General features: G+C 41.1%; 1 protein-coding gene across 1 annotated transcript in view; it reads right to left on the bottom strand.

The window, feature by feature from the left end:
* Window positions 1–24,659, bottom strand: part of LOC140481689 (progesterone receptor-like) — a 317,791-nt gene that overhangs the window by 82,179 nt on the left and 210,953 nt on the right. Inside the window, exon 4 of the mRNA XM_072578261.1 lies at window positions 5,986–6,288. Coding sequence (XP_072434362.1) covers window positions 5,986–6,288 — 303 coding nt within the window. The remainder of the gene's footprint in view (window positions 1–5,985; window positions 6,289–24,659) is intronic.

Below are 24,659 nucleotides of genomic sequence, written 5' to 3'. Positions count from 1 at the left end.
TTACAGGCCTCCTAATAGTCCTAGAATCGTTGAAGAAAGGATTGCGAAGATGATTCAGGAGAAGAGTGACAGTAATAGGGTGGTTGTTATGGGGGACTTTAACTTTCCTGATATTGATTGGGAAAGCTATAGCTCAAGTTCGTTAGATGGGTCAGTGTTTGTCCAATGTGTGCAGGAGAGTTTCCTGACACAATATGTAGATAAGCCAACAAGAGGTGAGGCCATACTGGGATTTGGTTCTGGGTAACGAACCAGGCCAGGTATTAGAATTAGAGGTAGGTGAGCACTTTGGGGACAGTGACCACAATTCGGTGATTTTTACTCTAGTGATGGAGAGGGATAAGTGTGTACTACAGGGCAAGAGTTATAGCTGGGGGCAGGGAAATTATGATGCGGTGAGGCATGACTTAGGATGTGTGGATTGGAAAAGTAGATTCCAAGGCAAAAGCGTAATTGATATGTGGAGCTTGTTCAAGGAGCAACTATTGAGTGTCCTTGATAAGTACGTACCTATCAGGCAGGGAGGAAAGGGTCGTGTGAGGGAGCCATGGTTTAATAAGGAATTGGAATCCCTTGTTAAATGGAAGAGGGCGGCCTTTGTAAAGATGAGGCGTGAAGGTTCAATAGGGGCGATTGAGAGTTATAAGGTAGCCCGGAAGGACCTGAGGAGAGAGCTAAGAGCAGCAAGGAGGGGACATGAAAGGTCCTTAGTTGGTAGGATTAGGGAAAACCCTAAGGCTTTCTATAGGTATGTTAGGAATAAAAGAATGACTAGGGTAGGAATAGGTCCAATCAAGGATAGTAATGGGAAGTTGCGTGTGGAGGCTGAAGAGATTGGGGAGGCACTGAATGAATACTTTTCATCAGTATTCACTCAGGAACAGGACATTGTTGTTGATATGAATACTGAGGCACAAATAAGTAGAATGGATGGCTTTGAGATATGTAGAGAAGAGGTGTTGGAAATTCTGCAAGGGTGAAAATAGATAAGTCCCCTGGGCCTGATGGCATTTATCCAAGGATTCTCTGGGAAGCAAGGGAGGAGATTGCAGAGCTATTGGCCTTGATTTTTGTGTCCTCTTTCTCTACAGGAGTAGTGCCAGAGGACTGGAGGCTAGCAAACGTGGTTCCCTTGTTCAAGAAGGGGAGTAGGGATAATCCTGGTAACTATAGGCCAGTGAGTCTCACTTCTGTTGTGGGCAAAGTCTTAGAGAGAATTGTAAGGGATAGGATTTATGCACATCTGGATAAGAATAATGTGATCAAGGATAGTCAGCATGGTTTTGTGAAGGGCAGGTCGTGCCTCACAAACCTTATTGAATTCTTTGAGAAGGTGACTAAGGAGGTAGATGAGGGGAAAGCGGTAGATGTGGTATATATGGATTTTAGTAAGGTGTTTGATAAGGTCCCCCATGGTAGGCTACTGCAGAAAATACAGAGATATGGCATTGAGGGTGAGTTGGAGGTTTGGATTAGGAATTGGCTGGCTGGAAGAAGACAGAGGGTAGTAGTTGATGGCAAAGGTTCATCTTGGAGTGCCGTCACTAGCGGTGTTCCGCAAGGATCTGTTTTGGGACCATTGCTGTTTGTCATTTTTATAAATGACCTGGAGGAAGGGTTAGAAGGTTGGGTGAGCAAGTTTGCGGATGATACGAAAGTCGGAGGAGTTGTAGACAGTGAGGAAGGATGTGGCAGGTTACAGCGGGATATAGAGAAGCTGCAGAGCTGGGCAGAAAGGTGGCAAATGGAGTTCAATGTAGCTAAGTGTGAGGTGATTCACTTTGGTAAGAGTAACAAAAAGATGGGGTACTGGGCTAATGGTCGGATACTTGGTAGTGTGGAAGAGCAGAGGGATCTTGGTGTCCATGTACACAGATCTCTGAAAGTTGCCACCCAGGTAAATAGTGCAGTGAAGAAGGCATATGGCGTACTGGCTTTTATTGGTAGAGGAATTGAGTTCCGGAGTCCTGAGGTCATGCTGCAGTTGTATAAGACTCTGGTGCGGCCGCATCTGGAATATTGTGTGCAGTTTTGGTCGCCATACTATAGGAAGGATGTGGAGGCACTGGAACGGGTGCAGAGGAAGTTTACCAGGATGTTGCCTGGTATGGTAGGAAGATCCTATGAGGAAAGGCTGAGGCACTTGGGGTTGTTTTCATTGGAGAAAAGAAGGGTTAGGGGTGACTTGATAGAGGTGTACAAGATGATTAGGGGGTTAGATAGGGTTGACAGTGAGAACCTTTTTCCACCTATGGAGTCAGCTATTACAAGGGGGCATAGCTTTAAATTAAGGGGGGGTAGATATAGGACTGATGTTAGGGGTAGGTTCTTCAGTCAGCGAGTCGTAAGTTCATGGAATGCCCTGCCAGTAGCAGTGGTGGACTCTCCCTCTTTATGGGTATTTAAGCGGGCATTGGATAGGTATATGGAGGATAGTGGGTTAGTGTAGGTTAGGTGGGCTTTGATCGGCGCAACATCGAGGGCCGAAGGGCCTGTACTGCGCTGTATTCTTCTATGTTCTATGTTCTATAACTCGAGGGCAAAGGTTTAAGGTGAGAAGGGGAAGATTTAAAAGGGACCTAAGCGACAGCTTTTTCATACAGAAGGGGGTAATGAGCTGCCAGAGGAAGTGGTGGAGGCTGGTACAATTACAACATTTAAAAGACATCAGGATGGGCATATGAATAGGAAGGGTTTAGAGGGATATGGGCGAAGTGCTGGCAAATGGGACGAGATTAGGTTATGATATCTGGTCGTCATGGACAAGTTGGATAGGAGGGTCTGTTTCTGTGCTGTACAGCTCCATGACTATAACAGTAGAGATTTGTTGAGGGAAAAATCACATGTATTTTAATTTGTTGGGGTTTTCTGATGAGGTAACATAAGGGTAGATAAGGGTAACACTGTGAATGTTGTGTATGAGGACATAAAAAAATTCATATAATAAACTTATGGGTATAATGGACAGTGCACTATTTCAACAGTTTAATGGAATGGCCTGCACAGTGGGGTTGATATTTACTGCAGAGTAGTGGGAAATGAGTCATTTATCAAAGAGAGATGAGGAGAGATGATATAAGGGATACAACTCTAAAAGGGCTTTAGGCAATAAAGGAATTAAACGATTAAAAGCAGAAAGTGCTCAAGAAATTCTGCAGGTCTGGCAGCATTGACAGAGAGAAAAATTAAGTTAATGCTTGGAGTCCAATATGACTCTTTTTTTTAGAACCTCAAGTTGAGTTTGGTGCTGGTGGTGCCTCAGATCAAGCTGGAGTACAATGGTTGGGGATCCTACTGCTTTCTTGCCTTTGTCCCGGTTAAATTGAATATTAATTTGGAGAAAAAATAAGCATAGCAAGAGAGGAAGAATTGGAAGGACTGTCCAACCTGAAGATGGATGAATCACTGAGACCAGATGAATTGCATCATTGGCTGTTAAAGGAATAATAGACCAGTCAGTCTGATGTCTGTGGTTGGCAAATTACTGGAATCAATTTTGTGAGACTTGGAGAGCCAGAGGTTAGTTAGGGTTAATCAGCAAGGTTTTGTTAAGGGAGGGTCGTATCTTAAAAACTTCATTGAATTCTCTGAGGTGGTAACAAGGAGGATTGATGAGGATAGTGAGAGACCATGAAGTGCATGTCCATAGGTCCCTGAAGGTACCAGGACAGGTCAATATGGAGGTAAAGAAGATACACAGGAGGCTTTCCTTCAGTGAGTTAGAAATTCAATGCAGTAATTGGGAGGTAATGCTGGAACTTTATAGGATACTGATTAGGCCACAGTTGGAGATTAATGTATATTTTTGATCACATTACAGGACAACCATTATTGCTCTTGAGATTGTATAGTGGAGATTTGTCAGGATTAAAAATTGCACCTATAAAGGAAAGATTGGATGGGCTAGGATTGTTTTTGTTAGAAAAGAATTCGGTGAGAGGTAAATGAATTGGTATATACAAAATAATGAAGGGGTTAGATTGAGTGGATAGGGATGACTTGTTTCCCCTTGGGATGAAGTTAATTTCCAGATTTACAGTGTTTGGTAGAAGAACTAGAAGGGACATTGAGGTGGAAACTCTCAAATTATTTTAAAGGAACCTGGATCAGTCTCTGAAGCACTGTAGCCTGTAGGGCTGCAAACCAGATTCTTGAAAGTGGGATTAGAATTGGGGGGGGGGGGGGGCGCATTGGTTTATTCAGCTGTCACAGACACAATGGCTGAATGGCCTTTTTCTGTGCTGTAACCTTTCTGTGGTCTCACAGTTCTAAGTCTGGGACAAGACAGCTCCTGGATGGCTTTTCCACCCTATTGTTGATTGAGGCATTTGTGTCGGTAACTAGAGGTTTCAACTCATCAATGGGGCATGATGGATTTACTGTGAGGCAAGTCCAGAGAGAAAATCCTGTTGGTATTGCTTGTGGGCTTCCAAAGAAGATTCTTTGTTTTGAGGTGCTCAATACATGATCAAGAAAAATGAGATGAGGATGATATCAGAAGATTTGGGGCTGCTGAGACCCAATCTTTGCCCTTGCTGCTGACCCTTCTAGCCCCACTCCCCTGCCTCCCAACTGTGTGAAGCCCCATTCCACTATCACTCACCTAATGCCAGGTCCTTCAGTGACCCTGGACTGATTTTACATTGTCCAAAGCAGCATTCCTTTCCCACTGGCACTGCTGCATGATGCAATGATGCTAATCTTTGATTGTTCAGTGGCACCTGAAGTTGGGGGCTTTAGGGGGTGGGGTGATTTCTGCTAACATTGATCATGGGGAATTTCAGCTGCTGCCCAGTTAAGTGCTTAATTGGCAGTTAATCCAAGGGACTTTTGCAAAAAGAGGCAATGTGGGTTTCTCACCAACTCTCTAACAACTGGGCATGATTCTCATTGTCTCCGTTAAACACTGCCCCAAATGCTTATTTTCTTTCCCATGTTCCTGTAAGTGTGGCTCCTCAATATAATATTAGATCTTCTACAAAAAAAATCGTAAAATTACATTCCAAATTCCTCTTTCTCTGAATGGTTTAATTGTCCTACGTTATTAGCTGTAAAACGTACAATTTATTATGGAGTAAACATACAGTTTTAAAGCCTGAAACATTTATTGAGGATTTTGTGGAAGTTTTGGATTTGACATTGTTCATGGCATTCTGCTGGTAATCACAATGCAAATGTGATTACCCTCAATCTTCAAAGAAAATTCTGTTCAGTGCTTTTTGATTTTATGAGCGCTTCATGTTCTTTGATTTGTCCCTTGTTTTCGTTTGGTCACATTTCATTTGTTGAAATAAGAGAGGAAGCTAGGAGGTTTTTTTTTTCAAAATGTCCATGGGAGTTGACCTCAGCCAGGCTTCAGCCCAGTGTTGCCATGAACAATATTTTATCTCATGCTCGGCTAGGTCTCCTGGCTTTCATCAAATGAGGTTCACAGGTACATGGGTTTAAGCTGCTCCATGATGATTTGGGGGGGACATAGTCTCTTTCCACCTCTATTTCCTTGACAGAGCACATTCTAACTCCAATATGCTATGCTAATATGTTGCGGATAAATCTATTTTCACATATACATTTGTAAGATTTGATACTTAAGAGTAAATCTATCAAGGATAGAAAAACATTTGGAATGAATATAGGATGAGTGATGTTAACTTCTGGTGTACAAAACAAGTTGCTTGGTAAATGGTACAGTGACTGACACTCGAAGCTGCCTTGGGAAACCAAAATATTGTTTTGTTGCTCTGCTCAAGTTAAAAACTTGAAATGCAAGTTTTAGATTGAGTATAGACAGCTTGTATTTTGCATCTGGCCATACTTTTCCTGGAAGTACTTGATGATGATAATGGACTGCCCGAGTTGTTCTCCCAATCAGCAATTAAACCAATAATCTTGATGACCAAAACATCACCACAAAGGAAAAAAGATATATAGTGTGGTGTGCACTATGCACGATTGGAAGCTTATCACTTAAACTCATATGGTTACCTGGTACAGATTTGGCCCATTTAACAACAGATACAAGTTGTCTCTCGCATAGCCTGTTCAGGCTGGTTAGCAGATAGTTAGTTGAGTCAGGTTGACTGTTATCATAGCCTGCATAAACAACTTCTGGTTCAATTATCTGTAAAATGGAAACGAGTGTCGGCGTGAACTGGACCGCTCGAGCTGAATGTAACGAGACCTTTGGCACTGCAACTGGATTGACACTTGATAGTGTCATTTCGGACTGCAGAGAAGATGGGCTGTTTCCGATGTTCTTTAGTTTACTGAATTTTCTTAGCTTTCGGGCTGAAAAACAAAAGATAATTGCCAGTTCAACAACTGACATTCCAATAGAATATCCATTACTGTTTAATTTACAGAGTTATACTGCCCAATTATCCAAACCAATCTCTACATTAGTTGGATTCAGTTTGATCCCACTTTTGTCCATTGCCTCAGTTTCCAAATTCAGTTCCTTTGGTAAATGAATAAGCCATTGTCTCTTAAACATAATGGTAAATCACACTTTATATAAGGGATATAATGAGAAATAAAATGTGATGTTGCCAGGCATCAGCACTTTGACTCTGACGAGGCAAAAGTCATCTGAGACTATGTGGCAAGATCAAAGGGTTTTATATGACAAGGATCGAATGAGCTTTATCTATCTTTACTCAAGGAGAAAGAAACTGTGGGGAAGTGCTTTCAGTTTAAAATACGTTCCTAGCTAAGCAATGCTTAAAAAAGAAAATTTAAATATTCTTACCTCTTTGGAGAAGTCCTTATTTTCATTTCAATTTTTCAGACCCTGATTCGGGGTCTCCCTTCTCTGCAGGGAGCCACTCTGAAGATGTTAGTTATGAGAGTGGCAGTGACTGCCTTCTTAGAGAACCCTGTACTATTAGCATCCAGACCAGTTTTGATGCTAGTTGGGAAGCAGATGAGCTGAGAAAAGTCAGTGACAGCTGGGTAAATAGGCATACTCAGTTGTTATTGACTCCTTCAGGCTCAAGTCTCTCCATAACTGCCTGAAAAATTCCCATAGTTACAAAAACTTTGAAATGTAAATTTAATAAAAATAACAGAGGGGAGTACATTAGCTGACAAGTGCAGGAAGTCAGCAAAGGGAAGAAAAATGCTCTAAAAGTTTCTGTAATGGAGAATAACCTTCTGATGCCTGGCAATATTATCTCTCAAACTTTATTGCAAGTAATATATAGTTTGCATGTATATCATCCAGTTTTACCATCTTGGGAAATGTTTTCACATAAAGAGAACAATGATTTCTAATAATTGATTTTTCAAATTGTCATCCAGGCACTAATCTCTGTGTGCCAGAATATGATTTGGTCAATTCTATCTGACTTTGCGCACCAATGTTTTGGCTCCATTTATAGTCTAAAATAAAGAAGATTTTACACCAAAATCAACTTAGTTTTGCAATCACAGAAATTTCATATTCTGTCACTTATCGTGTGCGCCAGGAGTTTAGGCTCATTTCCCAATGCATGTAATAATGGAGAAATCGTGGGTGTAACTTTGCGCTGTCTTTATATACAAGACCCCAAAAAGTACCTACTTTTAATTAAGTTTAGTTGTTGTGAAATAATAACATGGACTTCTACAACTGTTTTGTTTATAATTATTTATTAATCCAGGGGCCAACATCAAATCTAGTTTAAAAAAGTTGGCAAAAAAGCTTCTTTTGTAATCACAGTACCAAAATTTGAGCAAAGCACACAAAATCCCGACAAAAAAAAGGTGAAAACTGCTGTCATTAGTGGCATAGATAAATTTCAGCCAATTGCAATATGTCAGCATTAAAGATCTTTTTGCGCTTCTGAAGCAAATGAAAAGCCACTTGACCCATACAAGTTTTTGTAAAGCTGCTGCTGAGCACACCACTGCTTGTTAAAAATAGCTAAATGGCTGTTGTGCAAAGCCAGTTTTAATGAAGAGAGTCTGCAAGCGCAGGTAGACACCATCATGAAGTGACGCAACCACATTGTTTCATGGGGGAGGCCAAACCCCCCAGCTTGTAAAGTAGGCACAAAGCATTGCAGTTTTTCAGCACTGTCTTCACGACTCAGAGGACAACCTGGCAGGAGGTCTGGAAGAAGGCGGACAAAGTTAAGGCATGAATATTGTTGAAAAGTAGGAGCACAAGACATATCTGAACATGAAGGAAAGTTGTAGTTGTACAAGATTACGCAAAATGCTTCACCGATACAGGTATTAGCAAGTATATAGCAAATAAGATATTAGAAGGGAAAGGAAAAGCAGAGACATGCAAATTACATTACTTCATGCTGGGAAAGTAATTGTATTTCAGGAGGAATATCTTCTGGGTCAGATTATTGCTTCTCAATCCCTACATTGAAAAGCAAAACTTTCACAGAGTAAAAGGGCAACAAATGGTGGAACCCAGAACTGTTGGTAAAAAAGGTCAGTGGCAGAGCCTATGGAATAGACGGTAGGAGCATGACACACTCTTGCTTCTACAAGTCATTTTAAGGGTGGCCAAATTTTCATGTCATGGCCTCAGCCAGAAATTTGTAAAATCATTTATTCACCTAACTTTCAAATGTTTGTTGCCATTTGGAGTGTGACATAAATGGCAGTGGTACATTTCAGGATAGTTTATTGTGTATTTTGTGCTAAGCAAGCCAAATCTAATCATTTATCTGATGCCCATGCCCCAGCCCAAATCTTTAACCCAAGCTCCCCCCTCTGCTGAAGGGTAATTCCAGCTTAGAGTCATGGGAGCTGTACAGTTGATCTCGAACTACACATATACCTGAGCTGTGGAGTGAAAACTGTTCATCTGAATTCACTCCAGATTAATTTCCATTCTTTTGGAAAGAAATGCATGTGAATATTGTGAAAGGACAGACTGGGTCTAATTGAAACCACCATTGGTTGAATAGTTTGCTGTACTCAGCTTCCAGATTCCACAGGTTTAAGAACCTGTGGAACCCTAACTCAGCAAGTTTGTAACATTACAAGAGAAATGAGTACCATTAAAATACTTCTCTCCTGAGGGCAATAAAAGATTTTTCACACAAATTTGTGTGAATCTTTCAAAAACTGCAGAAGGTAAGGATGTACCTTTTGTATGGATGCGTTCCCAATGGATTGATATAAAGAATCCTATTTTGTGGTGACCAGGGACCCTGAAAAATGGAGTTATGAAACATGATAGCACTTTAGTGGAGTCTATCTATAGATGACTGTTTCAGGTAGGAATAAAGGTTTGCATGGGTCAAAATGAATAGGATCATTCACAGTTTTCTAGTAAACATTTCAGTTGTAATATGCTTCCTCCATACCAACATTTTATATTAAAATGGAATTTGAGAAAAATTAAAGACGTGCGCAGATGTAAGACAGCCTGATGGAACAACTGCTAAAGAAGTAAAAAAGAAATTGGTTGAATAAATTGGCAAAATGTGAGCTCACTCAGAAAACATTGGAAGAGAACCAAGCTTGAGATTAGAAAACAAAATTTCCCATGTACTGAATCAAGTGATTCACGGAGAATAAGGGTGTATTCTGTACAAATACAAAGTGGTGTGAGATTTAAGTAATGGCTCAATGAGTAAGTGCACCACATGGTTCCAGGTTTGATCCCTGCTTTGTGTGAATTAGTGTGTGCAGTGATAAGACAGTGCATAGAGCATAGAAATGGTAGAGTGTCAAATGCTTGGCTCAGTCCCAGGCACAAATTAATTACCAGGACAAAAACCTGAAAGACCCAGTGGGTAAGTTATTTAATTTAATTTTATCTGCTCTGCTCTTGTAATTCTGAACTGCCATTGTATGAATCAGGACAGAATCATTGTATATCACAAAATTCAGAGCACAGTCTATTCTTAGTGTATAAATAAATAAAGCTCATGTTTCTGGCTGGTCAATTCCAGCTCTACTTCTTAACTGAAGTTTTGATTAATCTAACCTCACTTTGTAAGGTGCATTCAAATATGCATCAAAGAGTAAATTATCGCAATTAATTAGATGCCTAGCTCTTTCCAGATGTCTCTATTCAACAGGAAACTAAACACTATGAGGACATTCAAATGGATTTGGAGCATTGGTTGTTTCTGGAGGATGTGTATGAGCAGGTTCTCTCCAGTTAAACAAATATCAAGTGTGTCATCTTTAAGGTGAGAGAGCAGTATGTTACATCACATTAACCTAAAGTTCAACTTCCAATACCTGGAGAAGGCTGGGTCAACCTGTTCTTGTCATCTGCTTTAGGGATGGAATATTGAAATTAGACCAATTCACTCAGTCTGTATACAGAAAAAGCCATTGACGTTTGGTCATTACAACATCTCTTTAGTTTGTACAGTTTGCAGACTTCAGAGGGACCTTATCTAAAAGGCATATAAATCTCTGAGACCGAATGAACATATAATATTACTAAAGTACACTTACCCAGAGAAACATCAGTCCCTGGTGAGGCTGAGGAACCTGCCAGTAGTACATTAAGGTGAGCTATTCAGCAAAGCAAGATTCACACTGATTCCCTGCATATGCAGCACTAGTAGAGAGAACCATTAAGGCTTCTGCTAATGAACTTCAAAACTCTTGAAAATAATTTAACCATTTTACTAGCTACTGGAAAGACTGGATCCCAAGATCATAAACAAAGGAAATAGAACATAGAACATAGAACATAGAAGAATACAGCGCAGTACAGGCCCTTCGGCCCTCGATGTTGCGCCGATCAAAGCCCACCTAACCTACACTAACCCACTATCCTCCATATACCTATCCAATGCCCGCTTAAATACCCATAAAGAGGGAGAGTCCACTACTGCTACTGGCAGGGCATTCCATGAACTTACAACTCGCTGAGTGAAGAACCTACCCCTAACATCAGTCCTATATCTACCCCCCCTTAATTTAAAGCTATGCCCCCTTGTAATAGCTGACTCCATACGTGGAAAAAGGTTCTCACTGTCAACCCTATCTAACCTCCTAATCATCTTGTACACCTCTATCAAATCACCCCTAAACCTTCTTTTCTCCAATGAAAACAACCCCAAGTGTCTCAGCCTTTCCTCATAGGATCTTCCTACCATACCAGGCAACATCCTGGTAAACTTCCTCTGCACCCGTTCCAGTGCCTCCACATCCTTCCTATAGTATGGCGACCAAAACTGCACACAATATTCCAGATGCGGCCGCACCAGAGTCTTATACAACTGCAGCATGACCTCAGGACTCCGGAACTCAATTCCTCTACCAATAAAAGCCAGTACGCCATATGCCTTCTTCACTGCACTATTTACCTGGGTGGCAACTTTCAGAGATCTGTGTACATGGACACCAAGATCCCTCTGCTCTTCCACACTACCAAGTAGTCTACCATTAGCCCAGTAATCCATCTTTTTATTACTCTTACCAAAGTGAATCACTTCGCACTTAGCTACATTGAACTCCATTTGCCACCTTTCTGCCCAGCTCTGCAGCTTCTCTATATCCCGCTGTAACCTGCCATATCCTTCCTCACTGTCTACAACTCCTCCGACTTTCGTATCATCCGCAAACTTGCTCACCCAACCTTCTAGCCCTTCCTCCAGGTCATTTATAAAAATGACAAACAGCAATGGTCCCAAAACAGATCCTTGCGGAACACCGCTAGTGACGGCACTCCAAGATGAACCTTTGCCATCAACTACTACCCTCTGTCTTCTTCCAGCCAGCCAATTCCTAATCCAAACCTCCAACTCACCCTCAATGCCATATCTCTGTATTTTCTGCAGTAGCCTACCATGGGGGACCTTATCAAACACCTTACTAAAATCCATATATACCACATCTACCGCTTTCCCCTCATCTACCTCCTTAGTCACCTTCTCAAAGAATTCAATAAGGTTTGTGAGGCACGACCTGCCCTTCACAAAACCATGCTGACTATCCTTGATCACATCATTCTTATCCAGATGTGCATAAATCCTATCCCTTACAATTCTCTCTAAGACTTTGCCCACAACAGAAGTGAGACTCACTGGCCTATAGTTACTAGGATTATCCCTACTCCCCTTCTTGAACAAGGGAACCACGTTTGCTAGCCTCCAGTCCTCTGGCACTACTCCTGTCGACAAAGAGGACACAAAAATCAAGGCCAATGGCTCTGCAATCTCCTCCCTTGCTTCCCAGAGAATCCTAGGATAAATGCCATCAGGCCCAGGGGACTTATCTATTTTCACCCTTGCCAGTAGTGAGAGAAGAATATTTAAATAGACATGTAGCATATGAGAAGTAATGATTTAATACAGTAAGCTGTGGGAAATATTGATAATAACATCGATTTGGGTCATCAATTCAGAGCTACTTAAAAATATTGTACTAGCAGACTTGCTAAATTGTAAAAAAAAACACGTCATTTCATAAATCAACTAACCTCCAGCACAGAAGAATACAATCCAGCCCATTGTCCCTGATCTGTACTAACTCTATGTTGAAAATATTTATTGTAATTCTATTCTTTCTCTCCCTTGATCATCAACCTTTACTCTGAGTGGAAACAGCATGGAGGAATAGGGACTCATCATTATTGCACTTTTTAAGGGAGATATTGGAGAGACAAATTTTGAGGCAGAATCTCTAAATTTCAATAATCTCATATGTGCTTCAGTTGAAAATATTACAACCAATGAACTTTGATATTTAAGGGCTGGGGCTATGCTAATTAGGAATATAATGCTTGCTTTAGGACACCGCCCAGACTGATTGCCATCTCCAGCCTCATCTGGAAGAAAAGCTGTTCCCAACTGGATCTACTTCTAAAAAGGTTTGATTAATGCCTTTAAATAATCCCCCAGTTTTAATTGAAATTGGAAGTAAAGAAGGCACCTAATCAGCTCCAAGCCCAGCTGAGGGTTTCATTACCAACCAGATTCTCAACTTTAAAGGTGCAGGAGGATTAAGACAAAATGAAGAATGGGTCATGTTTGGAAAAACAAAATAAAGAAAATCATGGTGAACTTAGGCTGGGTAATACTAAGTAAGTATGCAGCCTGAATGTTGTACATTCAACACTATAAACTACAAGAAGTTTTATAGTTTATGCAGGGATTATGGTACAAAAGACCTATTATGGACAAAATGCATAAGCCAATCCACACATGGGTGGGTAAAGGATTTCTTTTTTCTCAATTAGCAGGAAGCTCACTATTTGCTGGAGACATGTGCAATTTTTAAAAAATCAATTTGAGCCAGAGAAAGCACGCTTTGTGTACTGAATTCATAGGTCAGTATACCTTTCAATGTCAGACAAGTCATTCTCCACTGATTGGAAAGATCCTATAGCTGTAACATCCATGGTTGCTATCAATTCCACATTCACAAACATAAAAATTGTGAATGATTAATGTTCTCTTTAAATCATTTTTCAGCACCGAACATACTAGTCATAGGCCTGAACCTCCTTTCTCTTCTGATATTTCAATGAGAGAAGTATAAAAGCCTTTCCTTCATATACAAGTGTACATCTTTGCTATTGCATTTTTGTTCTGTTTTGAGAGGATCCAAGTTTCTACAGTCAATGTGATTGCCAAACCATTAGCTCCGACGTGGCAATTGTTTAATGTGCTGTTTTCTTTAAAGCATGATTCAAGTTGGACATGTACGCTTCCAGAGAAATATGATACCAATCTTCAAAACTTTACTGCCGCCTAAATGAGTCAAGCTGGACTTTAACTCAATAACTTATCAATGTGATATTAAATGTTTCATTTAACTAAAACATACGCCATTTGATTAAGTCTTTGCCACAAATTGTTTTGACAGAATGATTACAAATGTTGCTTATGAAAACTAATATTACAACCAACTTAAAAAATTTAGATCTACTTAGAATCAATGACAACAACATTCTGCATTTGTACAGAACTGTTAATATAGTAAAATGACTCTAGGTGCTTCACAGGAGCAATTAACAAATAAAATTTGATGCCGAATCACAAAGAAATATTAGAGGAAAAATTGAAGTGAAATTGGTAATCAAGCATGATGTTCAGGATGAACCTAATGTTTGATGTCTTCCGTTTCTCATTGCAGCATAAGCAGAAGCTACTGCAGTATAAACTGAGACTGAGATCTTCAAAATAACGAGGAGATGCAAGAGTAGAGTATGTGCCACAACTCAATATAGCCATGGCTGATCCACTTTCCCATTAGATCCCCATATCCTTTCATACTCTGAAAGATCAAAAATCAGCTCAGCTCAAACATATTCAAAGTTGAAGTATCTACAATTCTTTGAGTGAAGAAATTTCTCCGAAATGATCAGGACCTAACCCTACGATTGTGCTTCTGTGTTTAAAACTCCTCAGTCAGGGTACATAATTTCTGCACCTATCTTGTAAAGTCCCTTCAGAATCTTATACACCTCAATGAGATCACTTCTGGTTCTAAAGAATATAGACCAAATTTCCTCAACATCTCATCCTAGCATAATGCTCATCCCAGGAACCAAAGCTTTCTGTACTGCTTCCAATGGAAGTATATGCTGTCCTACATATGGAGACCAAAACACATAGCCTTCAATGTGTGGTCTCACCAAACCTCTACACAATTGCGCTAAAACTCACTTACTCCTGTACTATAACACCTTGCAATAAGGACCAATACATCTTCCTAATTGCCTACAAACTTGCAAGCTAAATTGAAATCTCAGAATAGTATAATGCAAGCTCAGGCACTATTACACTAATCATAGGGGCTTCAATATGGATGTTCACTGGGTGAATCAGGTTGGTAGTAGATCCCAAGGAAAGGAATTTCTGGAATGTCCACAAGATGATTTGCTTGGAACAACTTGTGGTTCAGCCCACGAGAGAACAGGCAATTCTGGATTTGGTAATGAGACAGCCTTATTGAGGGAGCTGGAGGTGAAAGAACCCATTGGGGTAGTGCACATAATATGATAGAATTCACCCTGCAGTTTGAGAGGGAGAAGATTGAATTAGACGTAATGGCATCACACTTGAGGAAAAAATAACTATAAAGATGTGAAAATGGAGCTGGTAAGAATTGATTGTATGGGGAGCCTAGCAGGGAAGACAATGGAGCAGCAACAGCAGCAGTTTGGGAGGCATAGCAATAGAGAAGGAGCACACTAAGGGAAGGATGGAGTAACTGAGAGGCAAGAGTGGGCATTAGACTGTTGGGAAATGAGGCTGGAGAAGTACTAATGGGGAATATAAAAATAGTGGAAGAACTTAATTAGTATTTTGCATCAATCTTCAAGGTGGAAGACACCATTGCAGCGTACCAGACCTTCATAGAGAGTCAGGGGCACAGGTGGATGTGGTGGCCATCACTAACGAGAAGGTGCTGGAAAGCTGCAAGATCTGAAGATGAAAGTAGCCTGGACCAGAAGTACTACACTCCAGAGCTCTGAAGGCAGTAGCTGTGAAGATTCTAGCGGCGATTTTTCAGGAAACATTGGAATCAGGGACGGTTACAGAGAACTGGAAAATGGCTAATGTAACATCCTGTTTAAGAAGGAAGGCAGGTAAAAGATAGCAAATTATAGGCTGGTTAGCCTGACCTAAGATAACCAGACTGGTAAGATTTTAAAGTCCATCATTAAAGATGAAATTGCGGAGTATTTGCAAGTGCTTGGTAAAATAGGGCTCAGTCAATATAGTTTCTTCATGGTTGATAAATGTATTTGAATTCTTTGAGGAGGTAGCAAATAAGTTAAACAGAGGAGAGGCAGTGGACATGATCCACTTGGATTTCCAGAAGACACGGTATCACATAGAAGGCTGCTAAATTAAATAAGAATCCATGGTGTTAGGGGTAATGCACTGGTATTGATAGAGGATTGGCTGATTGGCAGAAGGCTGAGAGCAGGGCCAAGTGGGTCTTTTTCAGAATGGCAGTCAGTGACTACTGGAGTTCTGCAGGGGTCAGTTTTGGAACGACAGCTATTCACACCAGACATTAATGATCTGGATGAAGGAACTGAGGACATTGTTGCTAAGTTTGCAGATGTCACAAAGACAGGTGGAGGCACAGGTAGCGTTGAGGAAATGGGGAGGCTGCAGAAGGACTTGGACAGGTTAGGAGAATGGGCACAGAACAGGCAGATGGAATACAATGCAGAAAAGTGTGAGGTCACACACATCAGTTGACAAAACAGAAGCAGAGATTATTTTCAAAATGGGCAACATCTTCTGAAATCTGACACATAAAGGGATGTAGAAGTCCTAGTTCAGGATATTCTTAAGGTTAACATGCAAGTTAGGATGTTGGCAGTTAGGAAGGTAATGCAATGTTAGCATTCATTTCAAGAGGGCTAGAATACAAGAGCAGGGATGGACCGTGGACGCTGTATAATACTCTGGTAAGACCACATTTGGAATATTGTGAGCAGGTTTTGGCCCCATATCTAAGATGTGCTGGCATTGAAGGGGGTCCAAAGGAGACTGACAAGATAGATCTCAGTAATGAAGGGCTTGTTATATGAGGTGTGGTTTAGGATTTGGGGTCTGTACTCAATGGGGTTTAAAAAGATGAGGGGAAATCTCACTGAAACTTACAGAATACTGAGAGGCCTGGATAGAGTGGACATGGAGACAATGTTTCTACTAGTCAGACAGACTAGGACCCAAGGACACAGCCTCAGAGTGAAGGGATGACCCTTTAGAACTGAGATGATGAGGAATTTCTTCATTCAGTGAGTGGTGAATCTGTGGAACTCATTGCTACAGAGGGCTGTGGAGTCCAAGTCATTGAGTGTGTTTAAGACACAAATAGACATGTTCTAAATTAATAAGAAGATCAAGGGTTGTGTGGAGAAGCAGGGGAATGGGGTTGAGAAACATATCAGATATGGTTAAATGGTGGAGCACACTCAATGGGCCAAATGGGCCTAATGTTGTTCCTCCTAAATTATGACCTTACAGAATGCTGTCATGATGACAATTGATGTTAATGCTCAGCATCTCAACTAATATAACGATCTGTGCTCTCTTGGGTTACCATAGTTACTGTGACAGTACCATGTGAGAGATAAAGTGTCTCAATGGGGCACAAGCCTGCTGTCCCTCTTTTAAGGTGACAACACTTCCTCCCACCAATACCAATGCTTGCACCCAGCCAACTCTGACCTGCTATCATTTATACTGAAGTGGTATCAGTTGAAACTGGGCCTTCTAAACCAGAGTAATTTATGGTTATCCTCCAGGTTATCTGTAGCCTCCCACACTGAAAATTAGTCATCTTCCATTCAACATGCTGCAGTATATGACAGCACTGCATAGGAACAACAGGCAATGGAATACACATTGGTAATTAGCTGACTTTTGTATGAAGTATTTGTTTTTTTTTGGATAAAGTTGATTTGGAAAGGTTGTAACATCAACAGCACTTGTAATACTAACCTATGACCTAACAAACTCACAACCACTTCCATCTAGGAGGACAAGGGCAGCAGGTACTTAGGAACAGCAGCCCCTGCAAGTTCCTCTCCAAGTCATTCACCGTCTTGTTGCTGGCGGTCAAAATCCTGGAACTCCCTCCCTAATTGCATTGTGAGCCTACACCAAATAGATTGCAGTAGTTGAAGAAGGCAACTCACCACCACCTTCTCTTTAACAGAGAGTGGTGGGTGCCTGGAATGTGTTGCCAGCAGAGGTGGTAGAGGTGGGCACAATAGCATCATTTAAGATGCATCTAGACAGATACATGAATGGATAGGAAGCAGAGGGATACAGACCCTTAGAAAATAGGTGACAGCTTTAGATGGAGGATCTGGATCAGAGCAGGATTGGAGGGCCGAAGGGCCTGTTCCTGTCTTCTAATTTTCTTTTTTCTTTGTTCTCAAGGGAAACCAGGGATGCATAATAAATGCTGGCCCAGTCAGCAATGACAACATCTCACAAATGAATTTTTTTTAAAAAATCACTACAGACTTCCTATACATGCTCCAATGTCCTCCTCAAGATGCTGTTTGATGGGGAGGGCCAGGATTGCAATTGTAGAATAGCTATTTGGACAAGATACAGGAAGGTTACTGATTGATCGGTTGTCTCCTAATGCAAGTCAACATCTGCTGGAACATAGAGTCATAGAATCATAGAGATGTACAGCATGGAAACAGACCCTTCAATCCCACCTATTCATGCTGACCAGCTATCCTAACCCAATCTAGTCTCACCTGCCAGCACCCGGCCCATATCCCTCCAAACCCTTCCTATTCATATACCCATCCAGATCCCTTTTAAATGTTGCAATTGTACCAGCCTCCACCACTTCCTTTAGCAGCTCATTCCATACCTATACCACCCTCTGCATGAAAGAGTTGCCCCTTCAGCCTCTTTTATATCTTTCCCCTCTCACCCTAAACCTATGCCCTATAGTTCTGGACTCCCCAATCCCAGGTAAAATACTTTGTCTATTTATCTTATCCATGCCTCTCATGATTTTATACACCTCTGTAAGGTCACCCCTCAGCCTCCGATGCTCCAGGGAAAACAGCCCCAGCCTGTTCAGCCTCTCCCTGTAGCTCAAATCCTCCAACCCTGGCAACATCCTTGTAAATCTTTTCTGAACCCTTTCAATTTTCACAACATCTTTCCGATAATAAGGAGACCAGAATTGCATGCAATATTCCTAAAGTGGTCTAACCAATGTCCTGTACAGCCGCAACATGACCTCCCAACTCCTATACTCAATACTCTGACCAATAAAGGAAAGCATAGCAAACACCTTCTTCACTATCCTATTTATCTGCAACTCCACTTTCAAGGAGCTATGAACCTGCACTCCAAGGTCTCTTTGTTCAGCAACACTCCCTCGAACCTTACCATTAAGTGTATAAGTCCTGCTAAGATTTGCTTTCCCAAAATACAGCACCTCACATTTATCTAAATTAAACTCCATCTGCCACTCCTCAGCCCATCAGCCCATCTGATCAAGATCCCGTTGTAAGATTCCTTACACGGAAAGACTGAAGCGACTGGGCTTGTATACCCTTGAGTTTAGAAGACTGAGAGGGGATCTGATTGAAACGTATAGGATTATGAAAGGATTGGACACTCTGGCAGGAGGAAACATATTTCCGCTGATGGGGGAGTGCCGAACCAGAGGACACAACTTAAAAATACGGGGTAGACCATTTAGGACAGAGATGAGGAGAAACTACTTCACCCAGAGAGTGGTGGCTGTGTGGAATGCTCTGCCCCAGAGGGCAATGGAGGCCCAGTCTCTGGATTCATTTAAGAAAGAATTGGATAGAGCTCTTAAAGATAGTGGAGTCAAGGGTTATGGAGATAAGGCTGGAACAGGATACTGATTGGGAATGATCAGCCATGATCATATTGAATGGCAGTGCAGGCTCAAAGGGCTGAATGGCCTACTCCTGCATCTATTGTCTATTGTCTATTGTCTATTGTAATCTGAAGTAACCTCCTTCGTTGTCCACTACACCTCCATTTTTGGTGTCATCTGCAAACTTACTAACTGTACCTCTTATGCTCACATCCAAATCATTTATATAAATGATGAAAAGTAGTGGACCCAGCACCGATCCTTGTGGCACTCCACTGGTCACAGGCCTCCAGTCTGAAAAACAACCCTCCGCCACCACCCTCTGTCTTCTACCTTTGAGTCAGTTCTGTATCCAAATGACTAGTTCTCCCTGTATTCCATGAGATCTAACCTTACTAATCAGTCTCCCATGGGGAATCTTGTCGAATGCCTTACTGAAGTCCATATGGATCACAACTACTGCTCTACCCTCATCAATCCTCTTTGTTACTTCTTCAAAAAACTCAATCAAGTTTGTGAGACATGATTTTCTAAGCATAAAGCCATGTTGATATCCCTCATCAGTCCTTGCCTTTCCAAATGCATGTACATCCTGTCCCTCAGAATTTCCTCCAACAACTTGCATACCACCGATGTCAAGCTCAATGGTCTATAGTTCCCTCACTACCCTCTTAAACTTTGGCACCACGTTAGTCAATCTCCAGTCTTCCACCACCTCACCTGTGACCATTGATGGTCCAAATATCTCAGCAAAAAGCCCAGTAGATGATAGTAAACCGGTTGATGTGGTGTATATGGATTTCAGCAAGGCATTCAATAAGGCTCCCACAGTAGGCTATTGTACGAAATGCAGAGGAATGGGATTGTGGGAGTTATACCAGCTTGGATCAGTAATTGGCTTGCTGAAAGAAGACAGAGGGTGGTGGTTGATGGGAAATGTTCATCCTGGAGTCCAGTTACCAGTGGTGTACCGCAAAGGTTTGTGTTGGGTCCACAGCTGTTCATCATTTTTATAAAAGACCTGGATGAGGGCGTAGAAGGGTAGGTTAGTAAATTCGCAGACGACACTAAGGTCAGTGGAGTTGTGGATAGTGACGAAGGATATTGTAGGTTACAGAGAGACATAGATAACTGCAGAGCTGGGCTGAGAGGTGGCAAATGGAGTTTAATGTGGACAAGTGTGAGTGATTCACTTTGGTCGGAGTAACTGGAATGCAAAGTACTGGGTTAATGGTAAGATTCTTGGTAGTGTAGATGAGCAGAGAGGTCTCGGTGTCCAGGTATACAGATCCTTGAAAGTTGCCATCCAGGTTTACAGGGTTGTTAAGAAGGCATACAGTGTTTTAGCTTTTATTAAAAGAGGGATTGAGTTCTGGAACCATGAGGTTATGCTACAGCTGTACAAAACTCTGGTGCGGCCACACTTGGAGTATTGTGTACAGTTCTGGTCACCACATTATAAGAAGGATGTGGAAGCTTTGGAAAGGGTGCAGAGGAGATTTACTAGGATGTTGCCTGGTATGGAGGGAAGGTCTTACGAGGAAAGGCTGAGGGACTTGAGGCTGTTTTTATTGGAGAGAAGAACGTTGAGAGGTGGCTTAATAGAGACATATAAGATAATCAGAGGGTTAGATAGGATGGACAGGGAGAGCCTTTTTCCAAGAATGGTGACAGCGAGCACGAGGGGGCATAGCTTTAAATTGAGGGGTGATAGATATAGAACAGATGTCAGAGGTAGTTTCTTTACTCAGAGAGTAGTAAGGGCGTGGAATGCTTTGCCTGCAATGGTAGTAGGTTCACCAACTTTAAGTACATTTAAGTCGTCATTGGACAAGCATATGGACATACATGGAATAGTGTAGGTTAATTGGGCTTCAGATTGGTATGACAGGTCGGCGCAACATCGAGGGCTGAAGGGCCTGTACTGCACTGTAATGTTCTATGTTCTATGTTCTAGGTTCAATGTTCAATCACTTCCCTAGCTTCCCACAGAGTTCTCAGGTACACCTGATCAGGTCCTGAGGATTAATCTAGTTTTATGTGTTTCAAGACATCCAGCACTTCCTCCTTTGTAATATGGACATTTTTCAAAATGTCACCATCTATTTCTCTACATTCTATATCTTCCATGTCATTCTCCACAGTAAATACTGATGCAAAATACTCATTTAATATCTTCCCCATCTCCTGTGGCTCTACACAAAGGCCGCCTTGCTGATTTTTGAGGGGAGAAAGTAAGGGTTGCAGATGCTGGAGATCAGAGCTGAAAATGTGTTGCTGGAAAAGCGCAGCAGGTCAGGTAGCATCCAAGGAGCAGGCGAATCGACGTTTCGGGCATAAGCCCTTCTTCAGGGCTCATGCCCGAAACATCGATTCTCCTGTTCCTTGGATGCTGCCTGACCTGCTGCGCTTTTCCAGCAACACATTTTCAGCTCTGATTTTTGAGGGGCCCTAATCTCTCCATAGTTAACCCTTTGTCCTTAATGTATTTGTAAAAACCTTTTGGATTCTCCTTATCTCTTTTTGCCAAAGCTATCCGATGTCCTCTTTTTGCCCTCCTGATTTCTATCTTAAGTATACTCCGACTGCTTTCATGTCTTCCTAAGGATTCACTCGGTCTGTCCTGTCTATACCTGACATATGCTTTCTTCTTTTTCTTAACCAAACCCTCAATTTCTTTAATCATCCAGCATTTCCCACACCGACCAGTCTTTCCTTCCACCCTGACAGGAATGTACTGTCTCTGGACTCTCGTTATCTTATTTCTGAAGGCTTCCCATTTTCCAGCTGTCCCTTTACCCGCGAACATCTGCCCACAATCATTGTTTGAAAGTTCTTGCCTAATACCATCAAAATTTGCCTTCCTCCAACTTAGAACTTCAACTTTTAGATCTGGTCTATCTTTTTCCATCAATATTTTTAAATTAATAGAATTATGGTCACTGATCCCAAAGTGCTCCCCCACTGACACCTCAGTCACTTCCCTGCTTTATTTCCCAAGAATAGGTCAAGTTTTGCACCTTCTCGATTAGGTACATCCACGTATTGAATCTGAAAATTTTCTTGTACACACTTAACAAATTCCTCTCTATCTAAACGTTCAACACCATAGCAGTCCCAGACTATGTCTGGAAAGTTAAAATCCCCTACCATAACCACCCTATTTTTCTTACAGATAGCTGAGATCTCCTTGCAAGTTTGTTTCTCAATTTCCCTCTGACCATTAGGGGGTCTATAATACAATCCCAATAAGGTGATCATCCCTTTCTTATTTCTCAGTTCCACCCAAATAACTTCCCTGGTTGTATTTCCAGGAAAATCTTCCCTCAGCACAGCTGTAATGCTATCCCTTATCAAAAATGCCACTCCCCCTCCTCTGTTGATTCCTTTTCTGTCCTTCCTGTAGCATTTGTATCCTGGAACATTAAGCTGCCAGTCATGTCCATCCCTGAGCCACATTTCTGTAATTGCTTTGATATCCCAGTCCCATGTTCCTAACCATGCTCTGAGCTCATCTGCCTTCCCTGTTAGGCATCTAGCATTGAAGTAAATGCAGTTTAATTTATCAGTCCTACCTTGTTCTCTGCTTTGTCCCTGCCTGCCCTGACTGTTTGACTCACTTCTATTCTCGACTGTACCAGTCTCAGATTGATCTCTTTACTTACTATCTCCCTGGGTCCCACACCCTGGAATTGTTAACATTTACAAATAAATTAAAATTGGAAAATATGATTGGAAATGGTTTTCTACATATGATGTACTGTATACGTATTCTCCTGTCCTCACTTCCCAGTATTAATAAAGAAAATAGGTCAAATAATTTAGTAGTAATTATACTGAGTCAGATTTATTTAATCTTTCATGATATTTTCACCTAAACTTGATAATACTGTGAAGAGTTGTGAGTTGTGTTGAAACTCATGGCTTATTTTCAAATCTGAATATCTGTCAGAGTGCATTGCACTGAGTGTTAGTATCTTCTTAGAATTATATAAATCACAGTAGATTTATATTTAGTTGAAAACCTACAGCATATTTATGACTACGTATTAGCCAAACACATGGGAGTTATTAAATTATTGTGTGAATATTTAGGACACTAAAATTAGGAAGATGAAGTTTGGCTTATTTTAATTACCAGGTTTCACTTTTAATAGTTGAATGAACAGTGCCTTACTTATTGTGTGCTTATTCATTTTGGATTAAAATCATGCAAAAACTCATGAGCAAAAGTATTTATCATAAAGTTGCATGACATTAAAATGAATCACATCAGAAAACGAGGCTGATGTGGGATAATATTTTCACATGTAGCACAGTTCTGAACATGAGTATTACTTGCAGATGGAAAAAGAGTATGGGTTAGCTTTTCTTCAGAGTTTCTGTTTAATACTTTTTATAATGTTGGGAGTGATCATTTTGGGGTAATTTTAACCCCTTGAAACAATTGGATTTGGACTACAATTGTGAAACAATTTAAATTCAACGGCAACCTTTCTCTACACGATTTACTTCCTATTTCATCGATAACAACATACATTAAAGTTAAAAATCACACAACACTAGGTTATAGTCCAACAGATTTATTTGGAATCACTAGCTTTCAGAGCACTGCTCCTTCATCAGGTGCTCCACAACCACCTGATGAAGTAGCAACGCTCCAAAAGCTAGTGCATCCAATTAAACCTGTTGGAATATAACCCGGTGTTGTGTGATTTTTAACTTCGTACACCTCAATCCAACACCGGCATCTTCAAATCATGAACACACTTTAAAGGAAACTTTATGCCTCCACTTTAAAATTTCCATTCCCACCATTAGTTATAATTCCTTAGCTTTGAGATAGCTGCCGGCAAAAGAGGTGAGAGGTGCTATGTTAATATTTTTACAGAATAGTTTGAGGGCCAGGAGACTCTCCCCCTAACGTGCCCATTAAACTATTCAATACATCTCTGCATAATATGTCCAGTGACCTCTAACCTTGATCCTCATGCTCATCCATCCCCTAACTCCAATGACCTCCAACTTCCAATTTCCAACATTCTTTCTCCATTGCAATCTCTTGGCGCCATGATCATCTTTTCCCTTGATTGCTCTATCACCCTTAGGTCTGACAACACTCTGCCTGCACCATGGCATTGGTGGCCAATCCTTTAGCTAATATGTCAGGGTTTCCCATTAAAAACTCTTCTTCCTGGTTCCAATGTGGTCTCAAGCACTTGAATGGAATATTTTCTTTCGGTGCCTCATAAAATTTTATTGTAGTGACATAATGAACAGAGGAGCCTTCTTTTAAGCAGTTCATCATGGTCAATGACAATTCATTGGAAGAGATTAAATACTGTCATGCAAAGCAATACTCTGCATAGGAACCAAGCCAAGAC

Source organism: Chiloscyllium punctatum, chromosome 9, assembly GCF_047496795.1.
Source record: "Chiloscyllium punctatum isolate Juve2018m chromosome 9, sChiPun1.3, whole genome shotgun sequence".
In the NCBI taxonomy this organism is placed as follows: Eukaryota; Metazoa; Chordata; class Chondrichthyes; order Orectolobiformes; family Hemiscylliidae; genus Chiloscyllium; species Chiloscyllium punctatum.
This window is presented reverse-complemented; position numbering and strand designations above follow the sequence as displayed.